Source organism: Lissotriton vulgaris, chromosome 7, assembly GCF_964263255.1.
Source record: "Lissotriton vulgaris chromosome 7, aLisVul1.2, whole genome shotgun sequence".
Classification (NCBI taxonomy): domain Eukaryota; kingdom Metazoa; phylum Chordata; class Amphibia; order Caudata; family Salamandridae; genus Lissotriton; species Lissotriton vulgaris.
In genome coordinates, this window is record NC_141695.1 from 171,415,936 (window position 1) to 171,433,085 (window position 17,150).

General features: G+C 49.1%; 1 protein-coding gene across 1 annotated transcript; it reads left to right on the top strand.

The window, feature by feature from the left end:
* The first annotated feature begins 15,934 nt into the window (after positions 1–15,934).
* On the top strand, positions 15,935–16,786 carry LOC147701106 (chemerin-like receptor 1). Its single transcript, XM_086929305.1, has one exon. The coding sequence runs from the start codon at positions 15,935–15,937 to the stop codon at positions 16,784–16,786; it is 852 nt and encodes a 283-aa protein (XP_086785431.1).
* The last annotated feature ends 364 nt before the right edge of the window (positions 16,787–17,150 follow it).

Here is a 17,150-nt window from a genome sequence, read left to right on the forward strand (position 1 = left end):
ACCTTTCTTGAGCGGCCTGCATAGAAAATGTGTTCCCATATGTGTTTATGTCATGCTTAAGTTCAGAGTTTTATCAGTATAACTGTGTTGCTGTGAATCATTCTTGTTTTAAAACCACTGTGTGCTCTTCGCTCAAAAATGCCAGAGAAGGTTTTCAAATTTCTGTATGTGGTCCACGCTGTGGAGTCACAGGGCCTCATCTACAAGAAATGATGCAGCATGGCTCAACAAGCCATTTATGTATCTTCAAAGCACAGGAATGCGTCATATTTACAACAAAATACACCCATGTGCTTTCCCCTGTGTTGGCGCACAATTGGCTGCTGTGCCGCAGTGCAGATCCTCTTGTCTCATGTTGCAAGGACTTGTTAATAAGCCCCACAGTTTATAGTGAGCCATATATCACCCTGCACAAAATTGTCTTTCTTTGTTTTTTATATTGATACCTGAATTCTGATTCCAAAATATGTCGGAACAATTATTTTTTTCCTGAGAAGGGCTTGTCTTGATTCCCAATAAATAAATATTTGTTTTGAGGTTTTGTCTACATCTCCTGTTTCCAGAAACGTTTTATGTTGATAAGGTTATGCAATATCTACCTTTATAGTATCTACTGTGCTAGAGATTGAGTGACAAACTTCATCATCAAGATGTGATGCAATAAAAGCAAGACAGTTGCAATTGGAAACTTCTTTTTGTCTCTAAATTCATCATAATTTTGTTTTAATTAAGTATAATATTTCTTTCCGCAGCCAAAGAATTATTAGCTATAAAATTTGCCGATTATGTTTGGAATGCCAGGTGATCTATTTTTAAACTATCAAATAAGGAAATGCATAAAGGTGACAGAATATCCTGGTATCACCTCCAATGTGCTGCTATTGACATCAAATCTTATTTCTGCCCTGAGCCTGAGGGTCAAAGCCTCCTCAGCTCTTTAACAGCTAAAGGCACCTTTGGGGCCCGATTCCGATTCTGGATAAAAAAACGTTGTACGATTCGTATTCGTAGCTGTGTCCGTACGAATTTAAAAAGACCGTCCGAATTGCGTAGTATGATCCGTATCCCGAAAATACGTCCGCATATCAGCGAACCGTACAAACCATAATGGAAGACCCATACGAAATGGCGTTGTAACCCAAACCGTACGATTTGTAAACATGCCGTACGAACTAATAAGTACGATCCACACCAGGGACCAAGTATGCGATTTGTACGGGCAAACGTAGTCGCGCATGATTGATGATTCGTACGGAAAATATCGCGAATAAGCGAACCGCACCAACATATACGACCCGCACACCCCTCAATCAAGCGTACATGAACCCCCCCTCATCGGACCGTAACAGCCAGCCGGACTAGTAAATACGACACACACACCCCTCAATCAAGCGTACACGTACCCCCCCTCCAAGCGGGCCGTAACAGCCAGCCGCAACAACAAATACGACACGCACACCCCTCAATCAAGCATACACGAACCACCACTTGGAAAACGGACCGTAACAGCCAGCCGCACCAGTAAATACGACACGCACACCCCTCAATCAAGCGTACAAGAACCCCCCCCAACGGACCGTAACAGCCAGCCGCAACAACAAATACGACACGCACACCCCTCAATCAAGCATACACGAACCCCCCCAACGGACCGTAACAGCCAGCCGCACCAACAAATACGACACGCACACTCCTCAATCAAGCGTACACGAACCCCCACCCGGAAAACGGATCGTAACAGCCAGCCGCACCATTAAATACGACCCGCCCATCACTCAATAAAGCATACGCGAACACCCCAAAAACGTCCCTTATGAGCCAGCAACAACAACAAAAACAAACTGCACACCCCCCCACTAATAAAGCACACCCAAACCCCGAAACCAGCACAAGGAGGATGCAAGGGAGTCGCACAACCCCACAAAACATGTCTCCTTTGCATACACCATAGGAAAACAATGTCCTGGCCACATGCAAACAGAGGGCCCAAGTCACACCCACCCCTTATAACACACCCAGTAAACATTCTACAAAAGCCACACCCACAAATGGACAAATGAAAGGGCTCACACATACAACCCATCATCCTTTGCAACATACCTATTTACGCAAAGACACTGATAGCACACCAACAACTGCAGCCATACACCTTCACACATACACCCTATCTCATTCACACACACACCACCACCTTCACAATCAGACCCACACACTCTCATCTATACACACCATCACCCCCCCATTCACAGACACCCCACACCATAACCACACCAAAGAATCCAAAGTTCACTAACCCGTAGATGGAGATCCTTACAGATTTAATCATCGGAGTTGAGCCACAGCTGTTTGGCGCATTGGTCAGCCAGACCAGCATAGTGGACAAAACACGCCTGTGGGTGAGAATAGTTGATAAGGTCAATGCTGTTGCACCCATCAAGCGCACCAGGCAGGAATGCCAGGTCAGGTGGTACGATCTGCGGAGGATGGTTAAGTAGAAGATGGACCAAGACTACGCCAATGCACACCACACTGGAGGTGGTGTTCCCCGCAGACCTCCACAATACCATCCCTGGGAGGAGAAAGTTATGGCCCTGCTACCACTGGTGGGAGTACACGGAATCCAAGGAGCAGTGGAGCCTGGAGAGTATTCAAACAATTCATGTAACATGTGGGGACTCCCAGAAGTGCCTTACAGTACGGGGGTGGTGTTGGGGGGTGTGGCCATGACTCCCAGCAGTGTCTAACAATATGGGGGGTGTGGCCATGACTCCCAGCAGTACCTAACAGTATGGAGGGTGTGGGGGTGTGTGGCCATGACTCCCAGCAGTGCCTAACAGTATGGGGGTGTGGCCATGACTCCCAGCAGTGCCTAACAGCATGGCGGGTGTGGGGGTGTGGCCATGACTCCCAGCAGTGCCTAACAGTATGGGGGGATGTGGTGGGTGACCATGACTCCCAGCAGTGCCTAACAGTGTGGGGGGTGTGGCCATGACTCCCAGCAGTGCTTAACAGTATGGGGGTGGTGTGGGGGTGTGGCCATGACTCCCAACAGTGCCTAACAGTATGGGGGGCGGGGGGTGGCCATGACTCCCAGAAGTGCCTAACAGTATGGGGGGTGTGGGGGTGTGTGGCCATGACTCCCAGTAGTGCCTAACAGTATGGGGGGTATGGGGGGTGCGGCCAGGACTCTCAGCAGTGCCTAATAGTATGGGGGTGTGGCCATGTCTCCCAGCAGTGCCTAACAGTAAGGGTGTGGTGTGGGGTGTGTGGCCATGACTCCCAGCAGTGCCTAACAGTATGAAGAGGTTGTGAGGGGTGTGGTCATGACTCCCAGCAGTGCCTAACCGTATGGGGGGGTGGGGAGGGTGTGGCCATGTCTACCAGCAGTGCTTAACAGTATGGGGGGTGTGGACATGACTCCCAGCAGTGCCTAACAGTATGAAGGGGTTGTGAGCGGTGTGGCCATGACTCCCAGCAGTGCCTAACAATATGGGGGTGGTGTGAGGGGGTGTGGCCATGACTCCCAGCAGTGCCTAACAGTATGGGGGTGTGGGGGAGTGTGGCCATGACTCCCAGTAGTGCCTAACAGTATGGGGGGTGTGGCCATAAATCCCAGCAGTGCCTAACAGTATTTGGGTAGTGTGGCCATGACTCCCGGCAGTGCCTAACAGTATGGTGGTGTGGCCATGACTCCCAGAAGTGCCTAACAGTAAGGGGGCGGTGTGGGGGGGTGTGGCCATGACTCCCAACAGTGCCTAACAGTATGGGGGGTGGGGCCATGACTCCCAGCAGTGCCCAGCAGTATGGGGTGGTGTGGGAGGGTGTGGCCATGACTCCCAGCAGTGCCGAACATTATGGTGGTGGTGTGGGGGAGTGTGGCCTTGACTCCCAGCAGTGCCTAACAGTATGGGGGAGTGTGGGGGGGTGTGGCCATGACTCCCAGCAGTGCCCAACAATATGGGGGTGGGTGCAAGGTGAGTGTCAGAAGCCTGCAAGGGGGAGGGGGAGAGGGTGCAAGGTGTAGGGTAGAAGGCTACACTCAACCCATATGGCCCAGGTACACACCCATGCACCATGCTCAATGCACATGGACTGCGAAAGTACTGACAAGATATCGGACACTGGGCCCTGGTGTAGGCAGCACAAGGGCCTCCTGTGACCAGTGCAAACACCAACACCAGGGCAAGGTCAGGTATCCTGCTCAGGAACTCACAACCACTAGCATGGCAGCATGCTTCATGGGGGGACAGACACACCACGAGGGATGCCCACTTGCAGATCACACTCAAACTACAAGCATACTACAAGCATGGGGTGTGACACACACCCCTTACAGGAACTGATCCCCTGGGGACAGGCAATGGAGTGCACCACTGTCACAATCGTCATGTAATACAACATTAAAAATACTGATCTGATGACGCATCCAAGCAAAAAAAGCACAGTGCTGAATCACAAGTCCTTTGCGTCACTCACACAATGCTGTTGCCACAGTTTTGTGATCCTGTGGATGCACTCAAGTAGCACCATGGACCTGGGTATTGACAAGGTAATGCATCTTGGAGAAGTGACACGTTCTAAAGCCCTCTGCCAGAAGTAGGTGTACTGGTCCTTGGGGGTTGGCAGTGGGTGGCTGTCACGGCACAGCAACACCTCTCAAAAGTTACTGAATGAAATCCGCAAAATTCCACTCAGTCCACATCATAAACAGGCTGCATTACATCCCTGTGCATGCTTGAACCAGGCATTAGGATTGACGCTGCATTGTGCAGATTAGCCCACACAGAGCACAGCTGGATCTGTGTGGTGGTTGCGACACAAGCCACAGCAATGGCTCTGCCAGTCACCGTAAACAGTACCCAACATGTAAAGCATCCCTGAGCACATATCAATCTCATCCCACAACATACCCATACACATGTGAACAATTACAACAATCCAAAGCAGGTGGAACAGTGCTAATGGCAATGGTTATTACAATTGGATGTTGCATGATAGTGCTTTAACAGTATTTGTCTCTCACACCCACAGGAGAATGTGTGGAAACTATCCCCAACCAGGGGGGAAATGGATCCCTGTCCCAGGCTCAGCAGGACCCTGACCCCACCGACAGCAACGCCTCTCAACACACCGTGGCTGACCCCAACCAACCAGGCCCCTCTGGATCCCAAACCCATGCAGCAGCTGGATCGGATACATCTGTGCCAACCACCACACCCATTCCCACCACATCCCAGCAGACATCTGGGAGCCCTGACCTTCATTCACAACAGAGCCAGTCTGACAATGAGGGACAAGGTTCGCCGGGCACCCATAAGGTGGCAGATGACACCACCACTGCCAGCACTCCTGGGTCCCGTCGACCTGATGTGCCCACAAACGCAGATCGTGCTCGTGTGGCCATGGGTGGTGGGAGTGGCGCAAAGCGGAGGCAAGAACCTGACTAGCCAGCTGCAGGGCCCAGTATCAGAACTCAGAGACATCATGGATGTATACCGGCGGGACACCAGGCAGTTCAGCCTGGTAGTGGAGGCCCTCAACAAAATGACAGATCAGCAGGCCCAGCTACATGCCAGCCAAGAACAACACCAGGGACGGATGGAGGCAAGACTGGATAAGCTCATGACTTTGCATAGGGAAATAAACCAATCACTCCGTCTGATCGCTGCCAACATGCAGCACCCTCCCTGTGTCACAAGGCCAGAAAGATCGAGGCAAAGACCAACAACAGGCACAGGGAGGGAGGAGGAGGAGGATTTGTCAGACAGAGCATCCAACGCATCGTCAAGGCCTGCACGTGAGGGTCCCCCAAGGAAGGTGGGTCGTCCACGGATTATGAGAGGCATAGGGCCATGCACATCTCCCAGGCCACCTGGTCTGGCATCTTTCCTTGTTGTGCAACAGCATCACCTTATTGACTTACTGACTCACGCACATGGACTTGCTGGTTGCAGTGTGCCAAATGATGCCAAGCACTGTTGCCTGGACTCTGTTGACTCAACCTGTAAGGCATCACATCTCCAGCTGTGAACTTTGGATTCCCCCCTTTTTGTACAGCACCTACTCACTACTCACGCACAGGATCTGAAAATAAATGTAAATAACATAATATGCAGTGGTGTAGACGTTTTGTCCAGATGCAAAAACATATGTGTGGGGACATGGAAAAAATACAAGAGTTTTGAACAAACTGCAGCCATCCACACACTGGGATCTGAGTCCGGTAGAGGACACACATAGGTCACAATATTCCAACAACTACATACATGGATAGCAATTCACACCTGTGATGGTTACAAAATGCAGAAGGGGGGTTGGCTTGCAATACTGCAATTACAGACCGGTACAGAAGAGTCACTTGGAGGTGTACAGATCATGGGTAATATGTAGGTGTCCATGGAGGGAGTACCAGGATCTGTTTACAGAGGTATGAGAACTATCACCTGCATGCAGTGGTACTGTGGATGTCATGAATGGTGTCCAGGCCAAGGGTGGCAGGACGGACTGCAGGCAACTGGGTGCCCGCAGTCCGTCCATATTAGTGTATTGGCCTGGGCCTGTGGAGTGCCTACTGAGTGTGGCTGAGGATTATGAAGGAGAACCTGCAGTTGACTGTGGGACTATTGTAGGTATCTCAGGTGGCCGGTCATGTGGCAGTAGCAAGGGATGTTGAGGATGAGGTGTGTGCATGCACCCTGGAGTTGAACAAGCACTCCTGGAGTCTGGTACTTGTACCTGTGTAGAGGTTCATGCTGTAGTTGGGCTGCCTGGTGTCGTTGACGGCGACCAGGCTGAACACCCCCTCGTCAACAGACATCGGCATAGCCATCCCAGAAGACCATAAGATCTCCCGCAGACAACGCACCAACTGAGTGGGAGGGGGATTCACCATCATCCACATGAACACTCCCAGAGTCACTACCAACACCAACAACACACTCCACACCGCCTAGCACATGCAGTTACAGATACACACTTACGCCAAAAACACCCTCAGAGGAACACTCATCGACAGACCACCTGGACCACGACCACGATCCATCAACAAAATCCCTGACCTCATCTGCATGCACGGCCTTGGCTACACGGATTCCATACTCCTTGGGGACATGAACTTCCAGCGTGAGAACAACAACAACACATGCTCCACTGCCATGATCGACAACCTCGTCAACCTCTGATTAAAAGTACTCATGACAACACCCACCCACACCGCTGGACACATACAGGACCCCATCTTCTTTGCAACTCAACACGTCTCCTTCAACCACACCACCTTACACAACTGGACAGATCACAGATGCCACCACTTAATCTTCGGTAGACCCACCACACCACCCCGCACACAGTACATGCCACTCCGCTGTTGGTGCAAGGCCACCGTGGACTAAGTGACCGCCACCCTCGCCCTGGGACCACCCGCTGACCACACCTACCCCGACTCTGCTGCCATCAACCTCAAACAGTGGATCAACAACTGCGCCGACATACTCGCCACACTCAAGGCCTCCACCACCTATCACAACAACAAGATAGCCGCCTGGTTCACCAAGGACCTCAGGACCTACACGTGCACCTGTTGGAAGCTGTAGAGGATCTAGCTCCGCAACCAAACACCATACAGCTACACTACACACAAGAGCGCCACATTGAGACACCACCAACTCATCAGGACTGCCAACAGGACAGCCTAGACAGCAACGCGCATAATAGCAAACAGTACTTCAACATCGTGATTGAACTCAAAACTCCCACCTACAACACCAATGACATAGCACCATCACAAGACCTGTGTGACTCACTGTCCATCTTCTGACCCTGTAAGATCATCCACATCCACAACAGCTTCTACTCCGCTACCCCCCCACAAACGAGTGCACCCCCCTTAGACCAGTATCCACAAAAATACCCTGACAGCCCGGGACTACGTCAGCAATAAAGACACCATCAGGACCATGGACTCCATCCACTCCGGATCCTCACCTGGCACATGGCTTCTCAACATTTCAAAGAAATCCAGCTAAGCCAGCACACCTCTTTTCCCAAAAACAATCCACATCACCTTCCAGACAGCTACCTTCAGTGGGAGCTGGGAGAATGCTGAGCTCAACGTCTCAGTGAATATACAAAATGCAGACCACAAATACCTCAAGAACTTGTGGCCCATCTCCCCCTCACAGAAAAGGTCACATAGAAGATCGTCAATAGACTGCTGACCCGCTACCTCGAAGACAACAACATCATGGGACCATCCCAGTCTGGATTCCGCTGCTACCACAGCACGGACACCGCCCTCATCACCGCCAACAACGACATCAGCATCCTCATGGACAAAGGAGAAACAGCCGCCCTCATACTTCTGGACCTCTCACCAGCCTTCCACATGGTCTGCCAAGACACCCTAACAGCACGCATCCATGACGCCGTAACCCTAGAGATAGCCCTGGACTGGGCCACATCCTTCCTCTCCCACAGAGCCCAGAGCGTCTGCCTCCCACACTTCCATTCTAAGACCACTGAGACCATCCGAAGCGTCCCACAGGGGTCATCCCTCTGCCCGACGTTGATCAATATCCACATGGCAACACTCACCCATGTTGCACTACAACATATCCTCACCATCATCTCCTACGCCAATTACACACAGCTGATCATATCCCTCCCCAAAGAACCACAGACTGCCAAAGGAAACCTCCACAGAGGAATGAAGGCCGTTGCCAAATGAAGGACAGCAGGCTGAGGCACAATTCTGACTAAACGGGGGACCTCATCCGCGGCCCCACCACCTCAGCCTGTGATGACTCGTGTTAGCCAACATCGCTAGGAACTGCCCCAGAACCCACCAACCACGCACGCAACCTGTGGGTCATCCTCAAATCCTCCATCACCATGAACATGCAGGACAACGCCATCTCATCTTCCTGCCTCAACACCCTCTGCATGCCCCGTACGATCTTGAAATGGATCACCTCAAACTCTTGATAAACAGTCATCTGGGCCCTCTCTACGAGCTCACTGGTTTACGGGAACGCACCCTATGCAGCTACACCAACCAAACACATGAAACGGCTGCAACACATCCAGAATGCCTCGTCACGTATGATCGTCCATTTCCCCAACATGGACACATCACACTACACCTGAGAGGCCTGCGCTGGCTCCCTGTCAACAACAGGATCACCTCCAGACTCATCATCCATGCACACAAAGCTCCTAACCACGCCAGACCAGCATACCATTACAACCGACTCCGCTTATACACACCCACCCGCAGCCTCCGCTCTGCAAACCTCGCACTTGCCACAGTCTCTCACTTCCAGAAAACCACCATCAGTGACAGATCCTCCTCCTACCTTGCCTCAAAGACCTGGAAGATACTCCCTACAAGGCTACAACTGACCCAGAACCTGCTGGCCTTCAGAAGACTTCACCAGACTGGGATTTTTGATCTGTAGCAGCCCCCCCACCAGCGCCTTGAGACCCTCATGTGTAGGTAGGGCGCTTACTAATAGAATAGATTGATTGTTGGAAATATGGCTTAGCCTAATTGTGTGTGTAGGATTGGAGAGCTGTAGATGATAGTCACAATGAGGGTGGACAGGCAGTTGGTGTGATCCCGGATGTGCAGATGTTTGACAATGCAGAGTGTGTCCTTGGTGTTGTATGTGACTCTGAGGGTGTACCTCCTTAAGTTGGACCAATCATAATCCTGGTTTTGGGCTGTCGTCCCTGTGGGTTTTGTACTATCCATCTATGATGGGTATGTAGAAGCGGTGTTCTGATGTTGTGTACTACCACGTTACAGTAATGAAAGCGATGTGTGGTGAAGTAGTGTTGACGAGGTAACACAGTACAATGTGGTGCTGCTGGAAGTTGTGTGTGTGCTGTACGAGGCCCATATCCTGGTTGCACGTAGACACACTGTTAGGTGGGGCTGCATCGTGTTGCCAGTATGAGTTGCACAGACAGACTGAGAAGCTGTCATGGGTGTGTATGTGGTAGCGTGACACCAGGTGGATGATTGTCTGGTGTTCACTGTGTGGAGGGTGGCTGGAACAAGAGTCTGTTGAGTCACATGAGTCATGAAAAGAGGTGAGCGTCTTGCAGTGTGCTTGTTGCTGGTGCTGACGGACCTGCCTTTCTCATGGAGGTTGTGCAACAGTGGCACAGACAAGCCGCGGCATGCTTTAGGAATAGATGGATGGAGGAGTGTCTTGTAGGTGTGTGTGGTGCAGGATCTGGCCACTCGGTTCTGCGTTGTGGCTGGGGATGCAGCAGCACAAATGAGCGAACACATGACGGAAGAAGAGGTGTGACAACATGCTAAACAAGTACACAAATCCAAGGATTCTAGCAGGGCACAAACTGACATGTGTATGTGAAGGCTGGAGTGTCTGGTCACCCATGGCTCAATGCGAGCTAAATGTCTGAACAGTCGCCAAAGATCATGGGCACAGGATTAGGCAGCCTAAGGCCAAGCGGGGCACAGGACACACAGCGTCAGCAGGTGTAGCATGCACGTCGTGTGTAGCAAGCTAAACAACACATACACAACCATGTACATCAGGCACTATATATGGTACATTTGCCATTCCCAACAGCATGCATGTTGTCTCTGTACACGTAATCTCATGTGAACAACCATCGTAAACAAGGCCATATTTAACGCATGCAGACTGGCAAGAGATGTGAGTTGACAGCAATGAGGCACAATGTACTGTGTTAAACACACTTACTACACAATAGGATAACGTTGTTTGTGAGGCCATGCTGCATTAGCCATTGTACATGCCCAGTGGCATTGCTCTGAAGACATTAACAGTCCATCTCCAAATAGCTCCTTGGTCTGAGTACAAATGACAGACACAAAAGGGAGATCAGGTGAGGGAAGGAGAGGATGGGAACTGCATGGAGGGAGATCTGAAACAAAGTTAAACATGCATAAGGATTCAATATGTTTGTCACTGAATCGCAGAATACCTTTGCACCTACACTGTTCCCTATGTGTGATCACAGATTTAGCAATGAGACTAGATCAGATGCTTCAACACCAACAGATAAATAGGTAGTACAGTTTCTCACCTGAACAAAGCAAGTGTAACGCTCACAAGGCTGCTACTATGCAATTAGATCCATGCGGCCATCAAATATTTCACAGTGTATGATTGAGGGTCCTAATCTCAGAAAATGTAATGTATAGCAGTGCTACTGACACAAGGTAAACAATTCGTATGTAGCCCTGTGATTCTTTAAGGGCCATGACAGGATAGTAGACATCACCCGCAAGAGCCATTAGCAGCTCCTCAAATGATGAAAGGAATGACCTAAACACAAGGAAGCCCTCTTGCAACTGTGCCCCACTATGCTAAACATGACAAGCAGGTGTGACCGCAACAGCGAGTAATGAGGAACAAAGCCACTAAAATAAGCCAACCGTGAACATTAGATGCTGCACGGCACAAGATAATCCTGTGAATTACCTCACTCGACTGGTGCCACAGACATGTAACATTTGCTACAGCCTAACGTAGTGATGACATCAGCGCAACATACCTGGCATCATGGGAATGGTAAGTGAACATCAACTCACCGAGAAGGCTAGCAAAGCAGTGTTCTCCACCGGCACTGAGGTAAGGACATGACAGTGACACTAGGGTAAATGCATCCATGCAAACAGACTCACAGGACAGTTGGCAGAACATGTGGGACATACACTGGCCCACACCGACACAAGCGTCAGGTCTCTTGTCGCAGCCTATATCCCCAGGAGAACTCAGCGTTCTGCCTCCAGAAATCTGCTTTCGGTTCCCAAATTCATGAGGGCTAGGTGGGGAGGAAGAGCCTTTTCCACCTTGGCTCCCAAATTATGGAACTCCCTCCGCCCTGAATTTTCTAGTCAGCCTTCTCTTGTGGCCTTCCGTAGACTTTTGAAAACGTATAAAAATAATATTAATAATAATCCACATTTGTAAAGCGCGACCCATCACCCGTTAGGGTCTCCAGGCGCTGGGGGCCGTCAGGAAGATTAAGTCACATGGTGCTGGGCTAATCTGCTGCCGGCCCCGGGGATCAAACCAGATTCCGGAGCCAGTCACCCTGGCCGCGGCGCCACACCTCTCCCTTTTGGCTCTTCTCTCAAGCTTATTAGTGGTCCTGTATTCGGTACTCTGAGACTGTATGTCTGTCTGTCCCTGCGCCTTGATGCCCTTGAGCTAAGTTCGTGCATTACAAATTTCCCATTCATTCCTTCATTCATGGCCCTCACAAACGCAGACACATACTTGGTTACCTGGACAGCTGCAACATCCAAGTAGCTATGTTGCAAGAAACACATCTTGACCCCAAGACAATGCCTGCCCTTGCTTGGAAATGGGCAGCCCACATATGTTTTGCCTCATATACAACATATGCCAGGGGAACTGCGATTTTGATTAAATCTTAGGTCCAATACTGCTGAGTTGTCTGTCACCCTAGTAAACTGTTATGGCTCCAATGTAGATGACACTTCCTTCATTGATAAGTTTTGGCGACTCATACTGGACATTGGTTCCACACTTCTAATATGGAAGGACGATTTTAATGTCACATTGAACCCAAGCATGGATCACTCACACGACACACTAGGCCTATGTGCCAAGGCTGGAAAACATCTGGCAGACATCATGACTGATCATCAAATATTCGATGCCTGGAGAACCCTGCACCCTACACAAACAGATGGCACTTACTATTCGAGTGTGCACTTCAGCTGGTCCCGCATTGATCACTGGCTACTATCGCGGAGTTGGGCACTTGGCTGTGGGGAGCAAAGCACCTCGAGTGAACATACTTCAATCACTCCCCGGTGCTGCTGCAATTGCACCCTCTGGGAAACACTGCCCTGTTTTGATCGTGGAGGCTCCAGCCCACTGCACTGCTATATGGTAGCTTCTGCGTAGAGATAGGGCAGGAAACACATGACTTTTTTTCCCAGAAATTTAGACTAAGTCCCAACCTTATCCTAAGTCTGGGAGGTCTTTAAAGATACCATACAGAGAATGTGCACTGCAAAAGAGGGGGGGGGTCAGGGGTAATCCTGCAGGACAATAAGGGATTGCTAAGTAAACTCGAAGCAGACATCAAGGAAGCAGGACCCACATCGCAGATGCCCCAGATTGCCAGAGGCAGGCACAATTCTGGGAATTGATAACAGTATACCTAGCCACGTAAGAACACCTCTTCCGTTCCAAGTATCACCGGGCCCGCCAGTTTGGGAAAGGGGTTAGCTGAGACGGTACAAATACCCAGATTTTCCAATAAAAATGTTAGGGTAGTTGACACAGCACGCTCCTAACAAACAGATTCCATAGGCATTCTCAGTACTTTTACTGAATACTATTCCAACCTCAATGCCACACGTAAAAAACATCAAATTGTCATGTTATCCCACTTTGAAGGCATTGTCCTTGGCTGGCTCAGTGATCCCCAGAGGGAATTTCTATCAGCGGACGTTGAGGAGGATGAATTCTGTACGACCATAATGCAATTATGCTCTGACAAGGCCCCAGGCCCAGATGGGCTGCCGACCGACTTCGACGCAGGAACGTTAGTTCCCATCCTGAAAAAAGTCCATGAGGAAGTAAAACAAATGGGAACTCGCCCACTGACCATGCGAGAAGCGATGAATATAACGCTGCTCAAGTCGGGAAAAGATGCTACCACTTTTGAGGTCTACAGTCCCCTATCCTTAGTCAACTGCGATGCAAAAATATTGGCTAAAGAATTGGTCAATAGGCTGAACTTGCTCATGAAGGGCCTAGTTCTACCAAATCAGGCAGGCTTCATACCTGGGAGAACCACTTTCCATAATTTGCGCACTCTATTTGCACTATAGCAGGATGTTGTTCCTGAACCGGGTTTTCCCCCTTCCGTCTTATCTTGGGTCGCAATGCTCTACAGCTGGCCACAAACTACAGTCTAGATCAATGGAGCGCACTCCAAATAATTTCCCATTTTGTGCGACACTAGGCAGGGGTGTGCCGTCTCACCCCTCTTTTTTTGCACTAGCAATAGAGCCACTTGCGGCCAAGCTCCAACAACATCACAGAGAATATGCAGTACATTATTCTTCCCAGCATTTATTAGTGTTCCTATACGCCGACAATGTTACTCCCTACATTAGAAACCCACAAACCAGCTTGAACCCCATTCTTAGGGAGTTCATTCGCTTTGGCAAAATATCCTGCGTAAACATTAACTGGGGAAAATCCCAGGTGTTTCCCCCTCATCCCCAACACCCCTGAATTCGCACTGGATTTGGGAGTAGTGATTTCCTGGGAAAGGGAAGAGACGCTGTGGGGGAATTACGGAGACATCATCACCTCGATCACAAGCTCAGTAACCACAGATCTCGCTGCCCTTTTCGCTGACATGGTGGATCTACTTAGTGAAAATGGTAATGTTACCTACACTACTCTATTTATTCCTTAACATACCATACCACCCTGGGCATCCATTTTTTCACACACTCCAATCTCAGCTAGTCAGATTAGCATGGGGAGGCAGGCAATGCAGAGTGAGCTGGACTTCGCTCAGGAGCCCTCCACACTAGACGTCCTACACATCCTACTACTAGGGGTGGCAGGGCCAGCACATGCAGTGTCCAGACTTTACTGTGCCGCTCTACTAGAATGGCCGACATGCAAAATGGTGCCAGAGTGGGGTATAATAAAGAGTTAGAGACTCCGCTGACTGATAATCAGTGGCCACACTGTTGCACACAAACAGGCATGACAATGGCCAGCAGCCACCTACGTATCATACACTTTAAATTCATACATCGGGGTACAATACACAAGCGAGACTACACAGATATAAATAAATTGCAACAGATGCCAACAGGAAGGGGTGGGCTTCCAGCATCTAGAGTGGCAATGTGAGACAATACACAGATACTGGGTAGAGTTGATTGCTTCTTTGTCCAAAATGGTTTGGCACCCCCATTCCCGTCTCCCAGGTTACTGCACTTTTGGGTTACATTGAGGAACTGCATGTCACACACAGGAAACTCATCTCACTGGGACTGCTCCTTGGAAAGTGAATGGTGGAATTCAGATGGAGCCTAGGGCGGTCCCCTAACTTCGAGGAGTGGCTTACGGATCTCATATATTCTAAGGGCCAAGTAACAACTATTGCTGGCCAATTCCCGCACCAGAGGACATTGGGAATCCCCTGCTGAAACCAACTTGGGATAATGCTGAGACTGACGGTTCACATAGAGGGTTTGTAGGCTCTTGTCACCTACACTTGAACTGCAAAGCGAAAATGTCACAAGGGCGGCGAGGACAATCCATACATATTGGGTATAAGGGAATGCGTCGGAGTATCTGTCTGATCTCACACTCCGCAACCCCATATTGCGAAGGGCCCACAACAGAAGCTTCAGATACAATCCAATGATCATGTGCTAAATACCAAGGGAACTTATATTAAGTTCCTATGCAAATGTCCAAACAATGTTATTTCTTGACCCATATGCGCTGGGGTAAGGCACAACTCAGTTATGTACAATTAACTGTAACAATCAACGAATTGTGAGTGCACTACTGTATCTTGTTGGAAAACATCTATAAAATATTTTTTTTTAATGTAGATTCTGAAGACCAATTCACAAAAGGAAAACAACTTTTTAAGTATATACAAATGTTCTGTATGATGCTGGCCCTGCATCTTCTTTAAAGTTTTTTCATTTGTGCTATGATTTTCTGTTCCAAGATTCATGATTAACTATATCAAAATGATAACTGTTAAACATATAATCTTTTTATTCCTTTTTTATAAATCTTTACATTCAATTTGTAGTTTCCTGTAATTTTTGTTTGATTCTGTTTGCTTTAGAGCAGATAGTTGATAAAAATATTCATTGGCCTTTTTAATTTCAGGTAAACAACGTCAGATGATCATGGAGAACGTCACTGAAAGGTTGCCTCTACTATGGTCAAACTCAACAACTGTAGAGACAGCTACACTGGCCTCTGAGTACACTTTATTTTATTACATACAATTGTTCTCCATTGTGTCTTATTCAATAACCTGCCTTCTGGGAACGTCAGGCAATGGGTTGGTCATAGGTATCTGTACCTTCAAGATGACCAAGACTGTGAACGTCATCTGGTTCCTTAATTTGGCCCTTGCAGACTTTATCTTTGATATTTTCCTCCCTCTTCACATTGTGTCAGAAGCAATGTATACAAATTGGCTCTTTGGTGGATTTTTGTGTAAGATCAAAAACATGGTGTTATATCTAAACATGATGGCAAGCATCTCCTTCCTCGTGGTGATCAGCATAGACCGATGCATTTTGGTGCTGCATCCATTCTGGTCCCGAAGACACAGAAAACCCAACCTGGCGTACAAGGTTGCATTTGTCACATGGGTGTTCTCAGTTATAGTCACCTCTCCATATCCAGCATTTTATGACACCGTAGCTGAGTGGGAGTACAATACAACAATTTGCTTCAGGAGTTATGCTGTTCCTTTTGAGGATTTTTCTGAAAAAGCCTTTAGTATCATGGAGATGCGTCACAAGATCATGATCATAACTCGATTTGTAACCATGTTTGTAGTCCCCTTCACCATCATCATTATCTGCTATGGAGCGATTGCTGTGAAGATCCGGCAACGAACATGCCTCAGAACATCCAGCCGGCCCTTCAGGATAATCATCACTATCTTGGTCCTGTTCTTCATCTGTTGGTTTCCATTCCATTTCCTACCCTTGCTTGATTCAACAGAATATAATGACTAGCCAGCTGCAGGGCCCAGTATCAGAACTCAGAGACATCATGGATGTATACCGGCGGGACACCAGGCAGTTCAGCCTGGTAGTGGAGGCCCTCAACAAAATGACAGATCAGCAGGCCCAGCTACATGCCAGCCAAGAACAACACCAGGGACGGATGGAGGCAAGACTGGATAAGCTCATGACTTTGCATTGGGAAATAAACCAATCACTCCGTCTGATCGCTGCCAACATGCAGCACCCTCCCTGTGTCACAAGGCCAGAAAGATCGAGGCAAAGACCAACAACAGGCACAGGGAGGGAGGAGGAGGAGGATTTGTCAGACAGAGCATCCAACGCATCGTCAAGGCCTGCACGTGAGGGTCCCCCA

Excerpts from the sequence above, each read along its gene's own strand:
- LOC147701106 (XM_086929305.1), top strand. The coding sequence starts at position 15,935 with ATGATCATGGAGAACGTCACTGAAAGGTTGCCTCTACTATGGTCAAAC.